Here is a 23927-nt window from a genome sequence, read left to right as displayed (position 1 = left end):
CTGCAAACAAAAATATACAAATGAACATGTGTGACATAAAACTACATAGATAACCATGTTTATATAGTTCACTAGGACTCAACAAAGTCCTTTACCCACCATCTTCCTCTGAATCTGAGAGACTGCAGTGTCTGCCCCTTTTGGAAGTTGGGTCTGACAATCTAAGTGCAGAGCGGGCTGGAGGGTAGCGGCGCAGGGGGTGGCCTACGGGTGTCTCCTCCTCAAGCCTCGGCATGGGCCTCTCTGAGTCAGAGTCCACAAAGGGCTCATCTAAAACCTCTGTGGTCTCAGAAATGGTCTCTGTCACCACGCTGCTGTGAGGGTGGCTGCGCTGGCGAAAACGACGCTTTCTCAATGGCTTCTGGGCAAAACAAAATGGGAAATCAGAATCAAATGCAAATCGAGGCTTTAAGTTCTTTATATTTCAAATTTTCTGAACCAATCGAGAAAGTTATTTTTTTCAAAACCTTTAGAAATGTTGGTGCTTTTGTCAATATCAATAGGTGACCAATTTAATAATCTTGTTTGCAGTAGTTTTACAATGTTGATTTTTAATATATTTAATCTCATGTTTGTGTGGATGTTTATGTACAAGACTCCTAAAGGAACTCCCATCCCACCCTAAACTCAATGTTGTCGAGCCATATACACACACACTTGGAGTGTTTATATGCACTAAAAAGCTCATTATATGAGGGAATAACATATCTACAACAAATATATATATATATATATATATATATATATATATATATATATATATATATATATATATATATACATATATATAATAGAAGTGTGGAAATTGATGTTCTGTGTACCATACGCAATCACACCCACACACAGCAGGCCTAGAGAGGAGGAGGACAGAGTGTAGGTACACAGAACATCAGAGGGTCAAATGTGCGAGAAAATGAGAGCAGTCAGTGTTGACAAACAATGTTGCAACCTTGTATGGGAACCACAGGTGCAGAAACACAAAATAAGAATCCTTGTGGGATGCAGAAACTGGCAGATAAATTTTCCGTGCAACGTTCATATTGTTGTTACTCAGCCAGCGTTTGTGGGTCTGATGGACCCGTTGCATTTTGTGGCTTTTAATTCCTCACATTCAAACACTTTTATGTTAAAATACTGAACAGAGGTTTATTGGGTTAAGGTAAACATCTGTTCAGTATTTTAACATAAAAGTGTTTGATTATGAGGCATTAAAAGCCACAAAATGCAACGGGTCCATCAGACCCACAAACGCTGGCTGAGTAACAACAATATGAACATTACACAAGGGTTAAATGGCAGACTAAACAATCTTCCACCTTTACAAGAGCCCAGGGTCCACCATACTTTGACGCCTATGTGTGTGAGAGCAAGAGACTACATTGCAATTTCATGCAGAATTAATGAAGTACCTACGGTAACCTAACCTACACAATCATAATGGCTACAATGAATGCATTTGTCACTTCACAAATAACATGAATAAATAGAAGCAGTTTGCTTTGTACCTTGCATTTGAGGCCCATAGCAGGCTTTGTCAGAATGGGTGGAGAGCTTGCCCTACCCTCCCCATCCTCATCATCATCATCGTCGTCATCGTCCTCCTCTTCCTCATCTTCTTCGCTGCTATCACTAAAGCCGCTCTTCCTGACAAGAGGAGAATCATTCAGCCTGGAAACTCCAGGAAGCTGCGTTGGCCCATCACCGTGTTCCTCCATCTGTCGAGGCTTGGGGCCTCTCTTTTTCCTTGGAGGGCGCCCTCTTCGAGTGGGGGTTACGACGGGGTGTCTGGCCATGTCCGTTGTGTGAAAGTCTGTGGGCTCTGCTTTTCTATCCAATGAGAACAGTGAGGGGGGACACGGAGATGATTCCGGTTTTCCTTCCTCCGTCTTCTCATCGCCCTCGTCCTCTTCCTCCATTGGGCGGGCCTTAGGTGGGCGTCCAACTCGCAGGCAGTCCTTCACGCCTTTACCCCAAGGCCAGTTTTTGGGTGGACGGCCACGGGGTCTGCGCTCTCCATTTGTCGGCAGGGGTGGTCGAGGCGGTTGTGGGGCAGGTGAACGACAGATTGGAGGTGATGTTGGAGAACTTTGGCTGACTGGAAAACCAAGAAAGCCCTTGCTTTCCTCTTCCTCCTCATCCTCTTCTCTCTTCTTGGCTTGAAACACGTGCCAAGACATTGATGGAAGCTTTTGACTTGGCTTGACCTATTAAAAAAATAAAAGCAAATGTCAAGACCTAATAGTGAAAAAACACACTAAAACAACACCTCCAGGCAACTTTAACCCTTGACTAACACCCTCCCCCCTCCACATCCCACCACCCCGGATTGTAAATAACCAAATGTAAATAATCAAATGTATTTCAAATGTATATACTTGTTCTTATGCTTTCTGAACTCACTATGTTCTCTGCCCGCTGTACATATCCTACCAAGTCAGACCTACACTGTTTCAATGCCCATTTCTCTGATGATGCAATTGTTGATGACTGAAGTATGCTGTTATCAACCAAACCCTCCTCATCCCACCCCCGGATTGTAAATAATGTAAATGATTCAATGTATATACTCTGATGATTAACTTGTGTGATGACTGTATTATGATGATAGTATATATTTGTACTAGAGATGCGCGGTTTGCGGACACAACCGCGGAGTCCGCGGATTATTCGCGGATCGGGCGGTTGAAATAAAATAAAATTAGATTTTATCCGCAGGTCGGGTCGGGCGGTTGAAATAAAAAAAAATTCGATTTTAAATAGATTCAGGCGGGTGGCAGTTAAACCAATTCGGAAATATATATACATAGTTAAATGTTGTTACCCACATTCGAAAAACGAGCAGGCACCTGCTGCATATGCCACAACAGAAGAAGAAAAAAAAAAAAAGAGATGGACACTTTTACGGAGCGGAGAAGGGACGCCTCGCCGGGGTCCGGGACCGAGGCCCCTTCCCCCGAGAGGGACCCACCGGGAGCCGTAGCTGAGGTGATCCGCGAGAAGGGCCCGACGCACGTCCAGGGTCACCACCGCGCCCACCGCACCGACACCCCGCCTCGTCCGCAGCTTACCTGCCCGCCACCCCCGTGGCCGGGGGCTCGTAACAGGGGTCACTCCGCGCGCTCCGCCCGCGCAGCTTACCTGCCCGCCACCCCTGTTGCCGGGGGCGCGTAACAGGGTTCACTCCGCGCGCAGTGCGCTCACGAAAGGGGTGGGGCTCACCCTGGTTGATATAGACAGCAGGACGGTGGCCATGGAAGTCGGAACCCGCTAAGGAGTGTGTAACAACCCACCTGCCGAATCAACTAGCCCTGAAAATGGATGGCGCTGGAGCGTCGGGCCCATACCCGGCCGTCGCCGGCAGCGAGAGCCGCGAGGGCTAGGCCGCGACAAGTAGGATGGCCGCCGCGGCGCGCGCTGAAGCCTCGGGCGCGAGCCCGGGTGGAGCCGCCGCGGGTGCGAGGAACATCGCACCTCCACGCGCTTGGAGGTGCGCTCAGCGCGGCTCCCATATGATTGCGCACTGGTGTGCGTCTGGGCCGTGACAGCGTGGCACGCATTGAATGTCTGTGCTGCATTGGATCAGTCTCCTTTCTTTAACAGGCAAAAGCTTTATAACCTCACTAATGCCTTGCATCGTCTATATTAGATATATAACAACGGGCGGGTGCGGGCGGATGGCAGGCGGGTGCGGTTTTCATTAAATGTTAGTTCGGGTGGATGGCGGATGGTTGACGACTTTCTGATGCGGTTGCGGATGAAATAATTGCCTATCCGCGCATCTCTAATTTGTACCATGAATTGATTTACGTGGACCCCGACTTAAACAAGTTGAAAAACTTATTCGGGTGTTACCATTTAGTGGTCAATTGTACGGGAATATGTACTGAACTGTGCAATCTACTAATAAAAGTTTCAATCAATCAATCAAGGACACATTTTAAAGAGTACCTATCAGTTTTTGATGCGTTTCAGACAACGCTTCTAACTTTAAACGGATATTTATAACCATTTTTTTTTAATTCTACAGCCTCAGACTCTAAATTCATTCAAGTCACTTTGGGAGAGGATTTAGGTGTGACCCTATCTGAAGATAGCTGGACAGAGATTTTAAGTACAGTTCATAGATCTCTTTGTGCCAGGCACAGCCTCATCCAATGCAAGTGACTACATTGTACTTATTATACCAAGATTTGATTAGCTCAGATGTATGCCGGAATATCTGAACGCTGTGATCAACGCCAACAGTCTCCAGCTAATTTCATACATATGTTTTGGCTCTGCCCATCTCTGGATAGTTAGCTATAGGACGGAAATTGTTAACACTTTGCCTGTGGTCACTGGCGAAAAAATTGAACGGAATCATTTAAGTCAGGCGTTTCAAAGTCATTTTAACTCAAAGGCCGCATGGAGGAAAATCTATTACCACGTGGACCAGACGGGTAAAATCATGGCATAATAGCTTAAAAATACAACTAAGGCAATTTCAATTTAAGTGCTGTTACCAATTGTTTATTTTACTCCTGTTTCTCGAGGGGGAGAAGTCGCAGCCCCGCTTTAGTTGTACCTCTTACTAGGTATACTTGCTCGTCCCAGTATAAACTATTTGCTTACCTAAAATAATTGCTATCGGGACATCCAGTGGACACATTTAGAACAGCAGATTCTTTCATTTAAAAAATGCAGCTCAACTTTACACTTAGCAAACTCATCTCGCGGGCCGCATTGAACCTGCTAGCGGGCTTGATCCGACCCACATGTTTTGACATCTCTGCTCTAAATGGACTACTTGGGGTAGCACCTCAGTCATCTAACTTTGGCAAATTGAAAAGGAATCTTGTAGCATTGCTACAAGAATCCAACTTGTAGCACGTACCAAGACTCCATCCATCCATCCATTTAAATGTGTTCTTTATTTTCTCAAATTGGAGAAAATTATGTATATGTAGGAGAGAATGAACCCTGATTGAAACACAATTGAAATGTGGGTTGTTTATGAGCCTTTTTTTATATACTGGTTGTGTGTTGCAGCTCTCTGGGGTCATTCAGGAATGCAGCTGTCTGTGGTTTTATGTCGAAATCTATCTGTTGAGGGTTTTTTTTCTCGTTTTTCAAGATTTATTTATTTAATTATTAATTGTTTTATTTTTGGGGGGCAGCACGGAGATACAGGGATTAGTGTGTGTGCCTCACAATACGAAGGTCCTGGGTTCGATCCCCGGGCTTGGGGACTTTCTGTGTAAAGTTTGCATGTAACTGCGTGGTTTCCCTCCAATGTGTGTGTATATATATGTGTATGTATACATACATATATGTATATATGTGTGTATATGTATATATATGTGTGCATGTATGTGTATATATATATATATATATATATATATACACTCAGCATCAAGGGTTGGAATTGGGGGTTAAATCACCAAAAATGATTCCCGGGCATGGCCAGCGCTGCTGCCCACTGCTCCCCTCACCTCCCAGGGGGTGATCAAGGGTGATGGGTCAAATGCAGAGAAAAATTTCGTCACACTTAGTGTGTGTGTGACAATCATTGGTACTTTAACTTTTAACTTAGTGTGAATGTGAGTATGAATGTCTATCTGTGTTGGCCCTGCGATGAGGTGGTGACTTGTCCTTTCGCCCGAGTGCAGCTGGGATAGACTCCAGCACCCCCCATGAACCCGAGAGGGACAATCGGTAGAAAATGGATGGATGTTATCTTGTTACTTATTGGGGGGTGGGGGTGGGGGTGGTTGGGCATTTCATGAGTTTGACTGTTCCTGTCAATGATGTGACTTAAAACCCAATAAACAAATGTCCAAAAAAAAAAAAAAAAAAAAAAAAAAAAAAGATTACCTCCTCGCGGTCATCCTCCCTCTGTTCTTCGTCATCCTCATCCTCATCTTCATCACCATCAGAAACCACGGTATTCGTTACGATTACAGGAGTCCAGCGAAGACACTCGGGGTCGACCTCGAGCTGTCGAGGTCGAGCCTTGAGACGAGCCATGTGGTTTGACACCAGCTTCTCTCGTCGCACCAGGACCGTCCTAACACAGCAAATAAAATCATCACAATTCTATATGCATGTTCATCATATTACATTGTAATGCCAACTTTCCAATGTATTTTTCTGAGGACACCTTGTGTCCCACACCACTGCACCCATTCTCACCCTCCACTATAAGTCTGTCACTACGTGCCTTCGTCAAAGATACACACACTGGGTGGCGCGACCCTTAATTGTTGGAGTTCCCTGTCAAATTACATTTTTGGTATCGCAGTTGGTTTTTTATTTTCAATATTTAATGTTGTTACAATACGGAATATTTATTTGTTATGCATTTTTATTTATATGCATATCATATGGGACACTGCAAATCTATTGAGTTCAGATAATGGCCAAATGCTCTAAAATACTGCACATAGTGTTTTTCTTCTTAAATCAGGTAACATACACATTGTTGACGTTAATATATTATCGAACGTATACAATAACAAATGAAAAATAATAATACTTTGCTAAGTAACTATTGTTACTCTTACAATGACGTAAAGTTACCGTATTTTTGGACTATAAGGCGCACTTAAAATCCTTTCATTTTCTCAAAACTCGACAGTGCCCCTTATAACCCAGTGCGCCTAATGTATGGCATAATTCTGGTTGTGCTTACTGACCTCAAAGCAATTTAATTTGGTACATGGTGTAATGATAAGTGTGACCAGTAGATGGCAGTAAACAACATCAAAACAACATCCATTGCTTTCGGTCTCCCCTAGAGGGGGGGGGGTTACCCACATTTGCGGTCCTCTCCAAGGTTTCTCATAGTCATTCACATCGACGTCCCACTGGGGTGAGTTTTTCCTTGCCCTTATGTGGGCTTTGTACCGAGGATGTCGTTGTGTCTTGTGCAGCCCTTTGAGACACTTGTGATTTAGGGCTATATAAATAAAGATTGATTGATTGATTGAAACTTTAAATGTTCGATTGAGAATATAGAACATTACACACAGAGTTAAAAAATCTGTCAAAATTTTTTTAGTACGACTTCGGCAAGCTATGAAGCCGCACCGCTTGATGGATTGTCGGCGCATTAAACATACGAGTATTATTATGGTGTGTGTTTTGTTTCGCAATATTATGCAAAACCAACTTTTCTTACCTTCTGGTACCTGTTGATGTGTATTTGGGATCTGCATAAGTCCTGAAAATGTGCGCGAGTCCGCAATTGTAGTCCGTGCCGACACCGTAATCATAAGCTTCTTATTTTTCTCTACCTTCTTGTTATGAGACATTCATCCTCCGCTGTTGCCATTTCTAATATAAAGTAGTGTAAAGTTCTTACTTATATCTGTCAGTAGGCAAGCTATCAAAGCGCTAAAAACTGTAGTGGGTTTACATAATACACCCATGGAACTTTAGTTATTAGAGGGTTCCGCTCGGACGGTTTTTCACGGGACACATTTCCGGTGTTGATGTTGCATTATTGAGCCACAGATGAGAAGATGCTGCTCCGTTATTGATTTGGTCATTTTTAGCCCGTATAGTGCTGGTCTTCAACAGCTTCTGAAAATATGCACACAGTATGGTAGTGATTTTAACATCATATACGATTCTAAGAAGAGCAAGATCATGATAGTTAGGAGTAGAGAAGACACACAGTCAGCCTTTCCTGACTTCTCTCTATCTGGTTCTGTACTTAGTGTGTGCAGTGAAATGAAATATCTGGGACATATTATTACCAATGACCTGTCTGATGACAAAGATATTTAAAGACAGCGACGGAAGTTATATCAAGCAAACATGCTGTGTCGAAAGTTCAGTATGTGCTCAGTTTCTGTGAAGATCACACTTTTTAAAGCATATTGCACACCACTATATACTGCCCATCTGTATTAAGAAGCTCACAGTGGCTTACAATGACAGCATTAGACTGCTTCTAAGAGCTTCTAAGAGCTACAATGTTTGTCAGTATTGGGGTCCCCCACCCACTTTACGTCATCTCATGTACAGTTCATGTGTAGGGCAGCTGAGTCAGACAACAATGTCATTAATGGTCTGACTAAACCGACTCGCAGTTCTGTCAGAATTTCATCCGGTTTGTGGAACCATTGGCGAGTAAGCCTGTATGCTGGACATTGAATATTGTGGAGTGTTTTTTATGTATTTATTTATTTCTTATACAAGTTTTTATTTATTTTATTTCTGCTTGTATTTCTTTTATTTGGGTTTTATCGTATGTTTTTTCTTCTGCGATATGGATCCCCCTGGGTCTGAAATAAAATGACTACTACTACTATGTTAAGTACAAAAGTATGTACCGTATTTTCCTGACCATAGGGCGCACCGGATTATAAGGCTTGATGAGCGGGTCTATTCAAGTCTTTTTTCATACATAAGGCGCACCGGATTATAGGGCGCATTAAAGGAGTCATATTATTTTATTTGTTTTCTAAACTGAAAACACTTCCTTGTGGTCTACATCAGTGTTTTTCAACCTTTTTTGAGCCAAGGCACATTTTTTGGGTTGAAAAAATCCGGAGGCACACCACCAGCAGAAATGGTTAAAAAACGAAACCCAGTTGACAGTAAAAAAGTTGTCGTATAAGAATTCAAACCATAACCATAACCAAGCATGCATCACTATAGCACTTGTCTCAAAGTAGGTGTACTGTCACCACCTGTCACATCCCGCCGTGAATTATTTTGAGTTTTTCGGTGTTTTCCTGTGTGTAGTGTTTTAGTTCTTGTCTTGCGCTCCTATTTTGGTGTTGATTGTCATGTTGTGTACGGATGTACTTTGTGGAGGCCATCTGCTCCACACGCTGTAAGTCTTTGCTGTCGTCCAGCATTCTGTTTTTGTTTACTTTGTAGCCAGTTCAGTTTTAGTTTCGTTCTGCATAGCTTTCCTTAAGCTTCAATGCCTTTTCTTAGGGGCACTCACCTTTTGTTTATTTTTGGTTTAAGCATTAGACACCTTTTTACCTGCACACTGCCTCCCGCTGTTTCCGACATCCACAAAGCAACTAGCTACCGGCTGCCACCTACTGATATGGAAGAGTATTACACGGTTACTCCGTCGAGCTCTAGACAGCACCGACACTCAACAACAACACATCATTTGCAGACTATAATTACTGGTTTGCAAAAAATATTTTTAACCCAAATAGGTGAAATTTGATAATCTCCCACGGCACACCAGACTGTGTCTCACGGCACACTAGTGTGCCCCGGCACAGTGGTTGAAAAACACTGGTCTACATAACATGTAATGGTGGTTCTTTGGTCAAAATGTTGCATAGATGATGTTTTACAGACCATCTACAAGTCGCTTTCTGACAGTCGCTTCCGGATGCGCCGTTTTGTGGGCGGTCTTATTTACGTTGCTCAACTTCGGCAGCCACTTCCCCCCGTCATCTTTGTTGTAGCGGTGTAGCGTGCAAGGACGGGGGTGGAAGAAGTGTCAAAAGATGGAGCTAACTGTTTTTAATTGCATTTAGACTTTACTTCAATCAATAACGGAGCAGCATCTCCTCATCCGTGGCTCACTAGTGCAAGAACCACAGCGGAAATGTGTCCCGTGAAAAACTGTCCGACCGGAATTCTCTAATAACTAAAGTTCCTTCGATGAATAATGTACACTCACTACACCGGTATGTTTTAGCCCTTTCATGGCGAGTTTACTGACAGATATAAGTAAGAACTTTAGACTACTTTATATTAGAAATGGCAACAGCGGAGGATGAATGTCCCATAACAAGAAGATAGAGAAAAAGAAGAAACTGATCGACAACGGCGTCGCCACGGGCTACAAAGATGGACTTATGCAGATCCCAAATACAGATCAGCAGGTACCACAAGGTAAGAAAAGTTGCTTTTGCATAATATTGCGAAACAAAACGCCAGATAATGTCTTACCTTATACACACACACACCATAATAATACTCCTATGTTGAAGCACAGTACAATCCATCAAGCGGTGCGGCTTCATAGCTTACCAAAGTCGTACTAAAACATTTTGATAGATTTTTGAGCGCCGTGTGTAATGTTCTATATTTTCAATGGAACATACAAAATGTTGGTGTTGTTTACTTGAGTCATATTGCAGTCTACACGTACATCTCATGTGTGACTGCCATCTACTGGTCACACTTATCATTTCACCATGTACCAAATAAAATAGCTTCGAGGTCGGTAAGCACAACCAAAATTGTTCCGTACATTAGGCGCACCGGATTATAAGGTGCACTGTCGAGTTTTGATGAAAAAAAAAGGATTTTAAGTGCGCCTTGTAGTCGGAAATATACGGTACTTGGGCATTCTATGCACTGACCTGTCTTCTCGTTGCTCAAGCATGTTGAGGCTGTGCAGGGTTGTGGTGATATCCTGCGGGCAGATCCCTGTCAGTTTGCTGAGCTGTCTAATGGTGATCTGCCGGTCACGGACCCTATCGAGGCATTCCAGGACCTCGCTGCGCCAATAGGCCATGTAGGACAGCCTACCGAGGTCTGACAGAGGCTTTTCTGGTGATCCAGGCTGTCCTTCGCGTTTAGATAGCAGGTAGCCTGCGAGGAGGTGGGAAACATGGCAAATACAAACAATGAGAAAAGTGTAATGTTTTTATAATTCAAACAAAGTATTATTTTTAACTTTAGTGTATATGTATTGTTTTGTGTTCGTGACTCTTACTGAAATCAATAAGAAAGCGCCCATAACCCCTTCGCTGGTACTGTGGAAGAATCATGATGCATGATACGTTGTACTTCTGTTGGCAGTGCTTCTCCTTAAAAAGGGGAAGAAAAGACATGTTTACGACCATTAGCGAATAATAATGGCCACATTACGGAGCAGGCCTAAGAGAAGACAGCTGGGTGTTAAAGGTAATGCATAAACTCACTAACTGTTCTGGCTGGCAGAGTGCTGGCATTTAAATAGATGCACCTGCAAATAATGACTCCGCAAATGGGCAACAAGGGAGTAAGATACAAAAATCCAGCATTTATACATGTATTTAAAAGTGTACCAGGACCTGCAAAAGTGTTTGAATGTGCGCAAACTTTGTTCCACACAATATAAAAGTAGTCCAAATTATGGTTGAGCTGAGTGACTACGTTTCCATGCACAGATTTTTCAAATAGTTTGGCTCTAAAGAAGCATCCTACAACCCATGGAAACACCTTAATCTTAGTTTATTATTTCTTCGGTCAATGGTCAACAAAATAAACAAACAGTTGCACATTCATAGAATGAAAATGAAAATGAAAATGTTGCAGACCGAAAGGGTTTAGGCTGAAGTTGAACACTTATAGCGCCTAACCCTATAAACAATGTCAAGTACAAGATGAACTTCCGAAAATTATGAAATGTCTTTTGTACAACATATCATAAATACACATTATACACAATATGAACATTGTTCAATTATATACACAGTAAAGGCATGTGAAATATCCTTATACGCGTATTAAACCTTTGTACCAATTTATATACGATATACAAACAATTATACTTCCATTATTATTTATATCCCACATTTAGTATTTTAATTAACATTGATCATAGTATTAACTACTGTGTTGATTTAAGAGTGATATATTTTTCCAAGACATTAGTCTTAAAGTGTTTTTTAAATGTGTGAATGGACCTGGAACATTTTAAGGAATCATCCAAGCTGTTCCACAGTTAATCTGATCATGTTTGGCTTTTGAGAAACGGGACTAACACACCTCAATTATGCAATTGGAAACCAGATCTCTCAAGTGGGTGTGTGCTGCCGGAGAGGACCCTTCGTATCGCGCATGCGCCAGTCTCAACGCACGAGATATAACCCCGAAGCAGATACCATTCAATCAAAACATAAGCAACAACTGGAATGAAGAGGAGACTGTTTATTTGCTTCAAATATTAAAATAATGAAACATTTTGAAGTGCACCAATGGGAGAAAAAAAATAGAAACTAAGATTTATTTAAGAAGGTAGCAAAGGAAAGGGAGAATGCTGACTGCAGAACAAATACGAGTGAGATGGAAGAGAATGAAGCAGATACTGTATATTACAAGGCAAAGAAGAAAGATTACATAAACCTCTTCAAGCAGCATTTGTGCAATCCAAACTGATTAGCAATAACTCTGTATTCCACACAACTGGCAAGCTTGTCCAGAACAATAGCAACCCTCTTCTGGAACAGTATTGGCCGGGGCCTGCAAAGTCTTGTCCTTTGGATTTAAAACTCCTTCCATCAGTCCACAGTCTTTTACATGAACTCTGAGACATTTGAAAGGTGTGTTTCCATGATTCTCTGTCTAAAATTTAATTTCAAAACATCTTTCTCCTGTCAGTCTTTCTTCGCTTTGGACCTGCCAAACTTTAAATTTAGATAATTTCTTGATGCTGTTTGCTATTTAACATTAGCTCAGCCGTAATACTTGTAATCTATGCCAATATTACGGCAGTAAGGAGCCACAATGCTTTGTTTTGGTGTGATGTCAAAGGTCAATCGCAAAAGCAATACATTTATCCGCGCTAAAAGGAAAAAAGCGCCCTCCAGTGTACAGGAAGCGCACGCATGGACACTGGAACTTCATATGTCGGTACGAAAATACAACAAAATGAACTATTTGAGAAATCAGACTAATTTAGTGCATGGAAACAGTCAGTACAGCTCTATTAGTAGACTCAAGCGATTGGCGACAATAACCTTTGCTTACACATTTACCGTACTTTGAGATGAGACATAATGAGAATGGGCAACAAATTATTTTTTAAGCTACAGCAGTATGTTGACATCCTTTTCTCTATTCTGTGGACTTAAATCGGGACTTTTCAATAATAATAAGAACACTGTCAGGTGGTTGACAAACAAAACTAGAGGTGGGAATCTTTGGGCACCTCACAATTCGATTATGATTACGATTCAGGAGCTACGATTCGATTAAACAATTATTGATGCATCTTTAACCTCTAAAGGCCTTAGTGGCCACATGCATGGACAGCACCTTTTAGCTCTTATTTCCGAAATTGTGTACACTACTGAATTGGGGTCTTATGCCGACAAATGGACACTTGTATTGCCATCTGGTGGTGTCAGAAGAGTATAACATACAATTGAATTTGGAATAAAAAAAAAGTGTAAAAATTAAAATTAGCACGTCACTACACATGAAGTACACGTTTGTGTACTTATGGACTAAGTACATCACATCAAAAGATGATTTTTATTTTTTATTCTAATTAGGGTACAATAAGCCCAAATAGCAAAGAGAAATTAAAAAAAGCATGTAAACAAACAGTTTGGGCCTTAAGAGGTTAATTTATGTATATTGATGCAGTTTTACATTTCTTTTCGCTTCACTAAATAAGCGTTTATCACTTGCAACTTTAAAAAAACTGCATTTGCAATAAGAAACAGTTCAATGAATTCCTGCATTTATTAAATTAATGGAAATATGTTCAAAACTGGAACATAAGTGCTCTAAAATAAAGGAGCTGGTCCGATCTCTCAGTGAAGTGACTTGCTGCAGTCAGACACATTTTAAAACTGTCTGCATTACTTTATTTACAATAAATAAATCGATTATCGATTACTGACGTTTACTAATCGACTTTATAATCGTCCATTTCCCAGTTGCGATGCATCTAAAAATCGATTATTTCACCAACAACTAGATGAGACTGACAAACGCTTTCCACTGTATTTTATTAAATAATCCGATTTTGTTGTTATTGTTGTGTTTGCTGATGTTGTTTTTGTCTCTCTTGTCCCCACAATTTCCCCCTCTGTCTTCCTTTTTCTCTTTCTATCCCCTCCTGCACCAAATGATAATATAAATACATTTATATTATTATTATATTATTCTCCCCTCTCCCCTCAGGCAGGAGACTACGATCCATCCAGACCTACACCTCCCGCCATCTGAACAGTTTTTTCCCCTCGGCCATCAGACACATGAACAATAACAAGATCTGATAGCTCAGGTACAGCTCATGTTATTCTATTCTGTGTTATATGTGTTTTATGTTGCACGATTGCGCCAAGTAAAATTCCTAGTTTGTGAACCCGTTCTCAAACAATGGCAATAAAAACTCTTCTGATTCTGATTCTGAAGAGAAGTATCCCACACTTCTCTTTTGAAATGTAAATCTGAACAGCCGATATGGGCATTTACATCAACTATATGATTTGCCTGAAAAACTGGACAGGACAAAAAAAAAATAATAATAATAATAATCTGAGTTTATGAGCGAGCACAATTAGGTTCAAAGTGCATTGCTAGTGACATGCTCACACCAACAATCTAGCTGCAAACAAGGAAGAGTTTCCAAATGTTTTTTTCTGTGACTTTGGAAAACAGCAGCCCAAAATTCCGCGATGAAAAAAATGGTCTTTTAAAAACACTAAAATGGGGGTTATCTTTTAAGGCTTTGTATTTTGAGACTAGTTTTTTTCTGAAATTAAATCAATATAAAATGGTCATTGTTATGATATTTGAATATTTCAAAAGGTGAATGAGTAATTAAGCCACAGGTGTAAAACTCATCATTCTATATGGCCCACAAAATGGTAATAACATGCTTTAATAAATAATATTTTTTTTACTAAATGTATTTGTTCTTTTCAGTTTGATATTCAAAAATACATGGACTGCATGCTTATCTTTATATACATATATTCCAAAATTGAATATTATCTATTAATGAAACAAAATGTTATCTTTAAAAAAAATGTAAAATAAGTACTAGAATATCAGCTTGACTTATGATTTCAAATCAAGTTATCAAATTGTGCAGTCTAAAAATGACAATAGACTTAACAGTAGAATTCTTATTTTTTTGTACTGTTTGTGTTTACAGTGATACACTATAAAATCAACAACTCTGGATTTTACTGTAAAAGAGTGGTACTGTTTTTCCATTCCATTTATAGTAATATGCCGTAAAAAACTGCAACTTTTGATCAAATTCTGGCAACTGAGCAATTTTTTTTACACTAAAATCTATTTTGGGTTTTTTAAGTGAATTTAAAAAAAAGCAAAGAATCAAATGCTTAGGCAATAATGCAATATCATGAACCGAATCCTTATACTTTTTTTTTTTAATCATATATTTACAAGGAGCCCTTTGAGGGCAGACATAACTGCGATGTGGCCCTCAATGAAAACAAGTTTGATACCCCTGAATTAAGCAAACTTAGAGCTGTTTCTAACTTTTAACTGATGTTGCTTCCGCTGATTGCAGATCAGGTTGCGCTGCTGCCTGCAACATGCATGTCCATCTCATGCAGTGATTAAGCTAAAGCTGTGTTAATTAGAAATGAAAGCACTATTTGTCGACACTCATAAGCAATCGTGCGCTCATGTTTTAGTGAAAGCACTCCGACAGTTATTTACCTGAGCCCTTCTTTCACCTTTAGCAGCAACACTACCCTTACACACTCAACACAGGATTTTACTTTCAAGTATTATCGCCCAGCTATAGTTTTAAAACACAATGGCGGCAGAATAAATTATGACGAAACTGCCAGTGTGGACCTTACAAAATGTACTGAAGGAAAAGTCATAACCTGCTACCCTTTGGAAGAAGGTATAGATCGATTTGCGCCAGGACCACCAGAATGTCTCACATTCTGTATCCCCAGGCTGTGAGACTGCTAAATGAACAGCCTGCCCCTTTACTGCCCCCGTCCATCTTAATACCTCACTCTTCACCGCCTCAATAATTGTGCCCTGGACATTGCATTACTGCAACATTGACGTAGACATCTGACTGGTCCTTCTTATCGCAATCTTCTTTACATACCTGCCAACTACTCCGGTTTTCCCGTAATTAGTACGGTTTTCATCAACCTATTCCGGGTTACGGTTGCAGTGATAAAAAATACGGTTTTTCATTCATTAAAAAAATATATTTTTTTAAAAGTTTTATTCACGAAATCGCGTAACAACAATGACAATCGACACTGCTTCCCGTAACTTCCTATCGAGCCATTCCGAATGCCATGCGCGAGGCTATTTATAGCACCGCTGCCAAGCACGAGGCACCAGTCGCCATTGTTTCCAAACGAGCGAACGATCATGGAATCAGCCGGAGAAAAATCGCAATAGAGTCTTAAACCGAAAAGAAAACCGCAGTCATTCCGTGAAGAATATTCAAAAGCCTATCCGGGAATAATTATCCGTTCCAAAAAGGGTGAAAACTAGGCGAATTGCACCTTGTGCAGACAAGATTTTTCGATCGGACACGGAGGAATTAGCGATGTAAAAGACCACGTTGGGACAAAAAAACACAAGTCTAATGCCGTTGCTAGCGATACAAGTGGAAAACTTTCAACGTTTTTCGTCGCCCAAACAGATTCTTTGGATGTGATAAATGCCAAAGTTTTATTTACGGAGGCAATAATTGAGCATGGACTTCCAATCGCGTGTTTATACTATTTATGCTTTCAAGTCCAAGTTGAAGAAATCTTGTTAAATGTTGACAGCATAACTACCAAAATATGTACTTAATATTTTTGCAGTGCTATTTCTGTTGAAAAGTTAAAATGATTACATTAGAGATGTGATGTGCCACTTTTCAAGTGTCTGATGGCTTAAATTAATTTTAATGAAGTTAGCTTACCATGTTTACAGTATGATAATTGTGATAGAAATGTGAATTTTAGGCACAGAATATTTTTTACAATTGAACAAGGCAGTAGATTATACAAGCTTGGACAGAAAGTTAATAACGACACCAATTTTTTTTTTAATGGAATTGTTTAGTACTGTTTTACCATTTGTTTACTGTAAAAAGTGTTTATACTGTTTATACTTTCAATTAACAAATTGAAGTCTCGTGAAAGGTTGACAGGATAACTGGCATTAACTGTCAAAATAATTTCAAACTATTGAAGTTAGCTTACAGAATAAACATGTCAATCAACCCATATGATTTTTGCTGTAATATTTTTGTTTTGAAAAGTCACTGTGACTGATAGAAAAGTGATGGTTTTAGCAACATTTTAACCTGTCTGAATGCTAATAATCATTTTGGACCCTGGCTACTAGGTTTTTCTGATTTCAAAAGTTGGCAGGTATGTCTTTACAATGCTGATGAAAACTATGGTCAACCCGCACATTAAAGTAGTTTCTATGCCGCTAGACCAGTGGTTCTTAACCTGGGTTCGATTGAACCCTAGGGGTTCGGTGAGTCGGTCTCAGGGGTTTGGCGAAGGTCAAGACACACCCGACTCATCGTGTAAATAAAAACTTCTCCCTATCACCGTGTTTATGGATACCCCCAAAAAATGTTCCCTTTAATTTTCCATCTGATTTGCAGGTGTGTAAATGTTACAATAATTATGTATAAGTTATCACACAACCCTTATGCTTAAAGGCCGTTGCTATAGTCGTTGCTATACTTATTATCAATTGTGCTGAAGTTTTACTTTTCTATCTGTGCAAAGGCACAACTTGTAATCTTGCTTTGCGAGTTGTCTCGTGTCAGCAGTTTGTTTCCAGACCCTGCCTGCTGACAGCCAAGGACGGACATCGAGTACCTCAACGCAGACAGGGCGAAATCACGAGTGTCAGCACATTTTCATTCTGAATAATCACGTATTGTGTCTGCTGGGGCTGCTTGCATTACCCCTCCCTTCAGAAGCAGCCTCAGTGATGTTAACTAGGGACCTCCCGAATAAATAGAGGAACACGTGGGGCTGTACCTTAGAGCGTAGGGTGAAACTGTAACTGAGTGTACAGCCCAATACGTCTCTCCTCATGAGTAAAATTCAACTCTGTCTCTGCTTGATTCCTTCTTCTTGTCTTGTGTAATAGATAGTTTGGTGTTTGAACCTGACAGTAAATTGTTCTGAGTTTATGCACTGTGTTGGTTTTGTTCTTGGAACAAGGTGATGTTCATGCACGGTTCATTTTGTGCACCAGTAAAAAAAACATAACTTTGTCTTTTTCGCTAAATAAGGGTTCGGTGAATGCGCATTTGAAACTGGTGGGCTTCGGTACCTCCAACAAGGTTAGGAACCACTGCGCTAGACAGAGCTCAAACAAAATCTCGTTGACATGTATGACTTGTGTGTTATGACAATGACAATAAAGGAATTGATTGATTGATACCTTGGAAAAATAGCCAACAAGGTGGCACCCTTTGCTGTCGTTCTGGGTGAGGACATAAAACAGGAAGGGTTCGACGTCGTAGTAGAGGGTCTTGTGGTCGAGGAACAGCTTGGCTAACAGGCACAGGTTCTGGCAGTAGATTGTGCTCACGTTCCCATCAACCTTTCAAAAAATGGTTAATAAAAGAACTAATATGAGTACAACAAAATGACTGAATGAGGGATAAGGGAGCGTGGAGAAATCAAGAAAAACCTTTATAGAATTGGTTGAGTTTGTCCATATACACTCTTGGATATGAATAAAATAAATAAATATGTGGACCATGTGGCTTAGAGTTATTCACTCAAATATACTGCATGAACAATTTGCAACATGACTTGCATAAATCAGAATCAGAAATACTTTAAAACACCACATTTTTAAATGAAGTAAATGGAATACATGCCAATAACATCTTCATCAAAGTATTATATATTGGGGTATAACAAAACCCCAAATATAATACTATAGGGTAGGGGTGTAACGGTACACAAACATTTCGGTTCGGTACGTACCTCGGTTTAGGGGTCACGGTTCGGTTTATTTTCGGTACAGTAAGAAAACAACAAAATATATACATTTTTGGGTTATTTATTTACCAAATTTGCAAAATCTTCCACCAAAACTATTTTTCTTAATGGAATATTTGATGTGATGTAATCGGAACCTTGGATAGGTCAATAATTCATAATAACATTGATTTTGATTCAATATTATGTTTTGAGCAATGACAGTTTGAAAGAAAAAAAAAAACAGCTTTGTTTTATTAGTCAACATTGCAACTTTTTCTAAATTACATTTAACCTTTAAGCTTTTTTATTTCACTTTTGTTATGTTTTTGTTTATTTTATTAGTATTTTTAGAATGTGCCGTGGGCCTTTAAAACATTAGCTGTGGGCCGCAAATGGCCTCCGGGGCACACTTTTGACACCGCTGCTATAGATAATAAAAAATTAAATCCGATAAATCTATATGGATAAAAAGCAGAGCCTGGCGACGCATGCGCGTTTATCATAACTCTCTCTCTCTCTCTGTCTCTGCCCCTCCCTCACCAATGCTGCTACACGCACAATTTGTTTTGTTTTTAACCCCTTCTTAACCCTGAACGTACATTGAAAATACACGCAACCCTAACTCAAAATGCCGGACATTTGAGGCATTTAAGGAACTCCGCAAAAGAGGACATGTCCGGTGAAAAGAGGACGTATGGTCAGTCTATCCTAGCCCGTTAGCTGCTAACATGCCGTGTGTTGTGCATTGTTTACACAACATGCGGTACGCTACTTAATATGTCCATGTGAAAACTTGTTCGGTACACCTTCGAACCGAACCCACGTACCAAAACGGTTCAATACAAATACACATACCGTTACACCCCTACTGTAGGGCCATAACATGCACATTGGTATGATGTATTATCAGAACAAATGTATTAAAAGCACAAGTCTTAATGGAGATTAGTGGCACTAAAAGAGATTTAGATGGAATTACTTGTGTATGTAAGCAGCCATGATATAGTCACAGTTTACGTATATCTGTCATGGTGCAAATTATATAGCCTGGACGTTCTAAACATTGATTAATGCATCAATGGTTAGTTGTTGGACATTTTGGAATCTGTGCAGGCAGAGGATTAATTACATTAAGCAGGACAGAATAAAAGGCAAAGATGTTGAAAGACCTAATAATGCTGATAGTGGTGTGTCTTTCTATAGCAAGGTCATCCATTATCCTTTAAAATGCCGATTAAGTATGGGCATAATAATCAATTAAAATTGACTGATTTTGAAAACTGCTGATGGATTACATTTACAGTGTTGTCCAAGAACATGAACATGCCGTCTGTATTAATTTTAGCTACAATCATGCAGACCTCCTCCAGGTCGCATTACTCCGCTTAACACCAGACTGGCACAAAAACAGAAGTTTGCCATCACCGGCTAGATTCACTATGAAAATACCTCGACAAATGGTTCACTAATTTTCTCAATTAATCAATAAAGGGGATTTAGTTGCATTCCCCTTTCTAATGCTGATTGTCAATTAATTCCAGGGGTTTACCTCAAACACAGAGACATCTTCTTTCCTGTAAATCTCATTAGCAGGAGGATGGAACCAGTTGCACTTCTTCATGTGTTGGTAGAGGATGCTGCGGCTCTTCATGTAGCGCAAGCAGAACTCACACAAGTAGAGTTTGGGTAGTCTAGAAAAACAAAAAAATCAAGGTGGAATTTATGTGAATATTTTTTTTCATTAATATACCGTAATCATTACCCATTACATGTAGAGATGTCCGAAAATACCGGACTGCCGACCACTGAGGGTGGCCGTATAAACAACTTTAACACTGTTACAAATATGCGCCACACTGTGAACCCACACCAAAAAAGAATGACAAACACATTTCGGGAGAACATCCGCACTGTAACACAACAGAACACCAAAATGATTCCCGGGCGCGGCCACCGCTGCTGCCCACTGCTCCCCTCACCTCCCAGGGCGTGATCAAGGGTGATGGGTCAAATGCAGAGAATAATCTCGCCACACCTAGTGTGTGTGTGACAATCATTGGTACTTTAACTTTAACTTTAACAAATACCCAGAACCCCTTGCAGCACTAACTCTTCCGGGACGCTACAATATACACCCCCCCCACCACCTCAACCTCTTCATGCTCTCTCAGGGAGAGCATGTCCCAAATTCCAAGCTGCTGTTTTGAGGCATGTTCAAAAAAATAATGCACTTTGTGACTTCAATAATAAATATGGCAGTGCCATGTTGGCATTTTTTTCCCTAACTTGAGTTGATTTACTTTGGAAAACCTTGTTACATTGCTTAATGCATCCAGAGGGGCATCACAACAAAATTAGGCATAATAATGTGTTAATTCCACGACTGTATATATCGTATCGGTTGATATCGGAATCTGTAATTAAGAGTTGGACAATATCGGAATATCGGCAAAAAAGCCACTATCGGACATCTCTAATTACATGTATACATCAATATATCTATATTCTATTAATACATATTACATTTATTACAGAAATAAACTTAACATTTCCATATCATAAGTGTTGATAATGAATTAAAGTATCCATCTTCCCCCTAACTTGTAAAGGGTGTTGTTAAACTCTCATGCATTTTTTCAACAATAAATTATTTTATGGAATACTTAGAACTGCTGGGAAAAAAAACTAATATATAAACTAAAATAATTTGTGAGTTAAGATCCTCCGCATTTACTTAAATTTGAAATATCTAAGACCCATTTTTCTTTATATATTTATTATATACATGTCAGAATCAAATGAAGATACCAATTTTGGACAGAAACAAAAATGTCATTACCGTATTTTTCGGACTATAAGTCGCAGTTTTTTTTCATAGTTTGGCCGGGGGTGCGACTTATACTCAGGCGCGACTTATGTGTGAAATTATTAACACATTAGCGTAAAATATCAAATAATATTATTTAGCTCATTCACGTAAGAGACTAGACGTATAAGATTTCATGGGATTTAGTGATTAGGAGTGACAGATTGTTTGGTAAACGTATAGCATGTTCTATATGTTATAGTTATTTGAATGACTCTTACCATAATATGTTACGTTAAAATACCAGTTGGTTATTTATGCCTCATATAACGTACACTTATTCAGCCTGTTCAGCGACTCATACTCCGAAAAATACGGTACATGTCAGAATCAAATGAAGATACCAAATTTGGACAGAAACAAAAATGTCATTACAAATAATGACTTATATTTTTCTCACCTGCTGTACTCCTGTGGGTAGGGAGAGGAGTACCACGTCTGGATTTCAAACTTGCCAAATTCGATGACCGATGGACATCGCATCTGAGGGTCTGGAGGACCAGTCACCCCGACTTTCTGTGGAGAACAAGAAATGACATTAAGCACTGCAGGTAGAGAAAAATGTCCACAAAATACAGTAGCACATCAATAGTCAAACACTGTGACTGTGATAGGGTTGGGGAAGGTATTGCGCAATTTGCATTAATGGCCCTGACACATGAGCATGTCATTTTTATGGACACTGTGGGAGACAGAGGGTGAGCAAAAACCATGAAAAGCAAAACAAAAGTATTAAGAAAATAGATGAGGCAATTCCTGAAGGAATTGGGTGTGAATGCTCCAATGCTGAAGTTGAACTGAAATGCTGACAGAATGTAGTATGGATGTTGGAATGGCTTGAATGTTGAAGAGTTCGAATTTCCAGAAATAATGGAATTTGGTTAGGAACTTGGGAGAGTGCTAGTTTGACTGTCCAGGATGAGTGGAATGTGTTGATGTTGGAATGGTTTGAATTAGAGATGTCCGATAATGGCTTTTGTGCCGATATCCAATATTCCGATATTGTCCAACTCTTAATTACCGATTCCGATATAAACCGATATCGATATATACAGTTGTGGAATTAACACATTATTATGCCTAATTTTGTTGTGATGCACCGCTGGATGCATTAAACAATGTAACAAGGTTTTCCAAAATAAATCAACTCAAGTTATAAAAAAAAATGCCAACATGGCACTGCCATATTTATTATTGAAGTCACAAAGTGCATTATTTTTTTTAACATGCCTCAAAACAGCAGCTTGGAATTTGGGACATGCTCTCCCTGAGAGAGCATGGGGAGGTTGGGGTTGGGGGGTGTATTGTAGCGTCCCGGAAGAGTGCGTGCTGCAAGGGGTTCTGGGTATTTGTTCTGTTGTGTTTATGTTGTGTTACGGTGCGGATGTTCTCCCGAAATGTGTTTGTCTTTCTTGTTTGGTGTGGGTTCACAGAATGACCAGGGATGTTGATAGGTTTTCAATGCCGTAAGTTGTTATCGCAATTGTTGGATATGACTTTAAAGCATAACCAAGCATGCATCAATATAGCTCTTGTCTCAAAGTACGTGAAGTGAAGTGAATTATATTTATATAGTGCTTTTCTCTAGTGACTCAAAGCGCTTTACATAATGAAAACTCAATATCTAAGTTACATTTAATTAAACCAGTGTGGGTGGCACTGGGAGCAGGTGGGTAAAGTGTCTTGCTCAAGGACACAACAGCAGTGACTAGGATGGCCGAAGCGGGGATCGAACCTGGAACCCTCAAGTTGCTGGCACGGCCACTCTACCAACCGAGCTATGCCGCCCCAGGTGTACTGTCACCACCTGCCACATCACGCCGTGTTTTATTTTGATTTTTTTGCTGTTTTCCTGTGTGTAGAGTTTTAGTTCTTGTCTTGCGCTCCTATTTTGGTGGCTTTTTCCCTTTTTTTGGTATTTTCCTGTAGCAGTTTCATGTCTTCTTTTGAGCGATATTTCCCGCATCTACTTTGTTTTAGCAATCAAGAATATTTTAGTTTTTTTAATCCTTCTTTGTGGGACATTGTTGATTGTCATGTCATGTTCGGATGTACTTTGTACTGCTCCACAGTAAGTCTTTGCTGTCGTCCAGCATTGTTTTTGTTTACTGTGTAGCCAGTTCAGTTTTAGTTTTGTTCTGCATCGCCATCCCTAAGCTTCAATGCCTTTTCTTAGGGGCACTCACGTTTTGTCTATTTTTGGTTTAAGCGTTAAACACCTTTTCACCTGCACGCTGCCTCCCGCTGTTTCCGACATCTACAAAGCAATTAGCTACCGGCTGCTACCTACTGATATGGAAGAGTATTACATGGTTACTCTGCCGAGCTCTAGACAGCACCGACACTCAACAACAACACATCATTTGCAGACTATAATTACTGGTTTGCAAAAAATATATTTAACC

The 23927-nt window shown here is 40.0% G+C and overlaps 1 protein-coding gene across 3 annotated transcripts in view; it reads right to left on the bottom strand.

The window, feature by feature from the left end:
- Positions 1-23927, bottom strand: part of LOC133623022 (histone acetyltransferase KAT6A-like) — a 101161-nt gene that overhangs the window by 5338 nt on the left and 71896 nt on the right. For 2 of the 3 annotated variants that reach the window (XR_009817840.2, XM_061985931.2), the window contains exons 9-16: positions 21923-22038; positions 20206-20347; positions 18106-18267; positions 10688-10781; positions 10332-10563; positions 5854-6046; positions 1506-2204; positions 100-361 (exon numbers count right to left, since the gene is read on the bottom strand). Coding sequence is in view for 2 of the 3 variants with exons in the window: in XM_061985931.2 (XP_061841915.2) it covers positions 100-361; positions 1506-2204; positions 5854-6046; positions 10332-10563; positions 10688-10781; positions 18106-18267; positions 20206-20347; positions 21923-22038 (1900 nt within the window). In the remaining variant the exon portion in view is untranslated. The remainder of the gene's footprint in view (positions 1-99; positions 362-1505; positions 2205-5853; positions 6047-10331; positions 10564-10687; positions 10782-18105; positions 18268-20205; positions 20348-21922; positions 22039-23927) is intronic. The other variant, XM_061985933.2, reaches the window with a different exon arrangement.

The sequence above is a fragment of the Nerophis lumbriciformis genome, linkage group LG12, assembly GCF_033978685.3.
Source record: "Nerophis lumbriciformis linkage group LG12, RoL_Nlum_v2.1, whole genome shotgun sequence".
Taxonomy (NCBI): domain Eukaryota; kingdom Metazoa; phylum Chordata; class Actinopteri; order Syngnathiformes; family Syngnathidae; genus Nerophis; species Nerophis lumbriciformis.
Note: the sequence above shows the minus strand (reverse complement) of the source record. Positions and strands in the feature narration are given on the sequence as shown.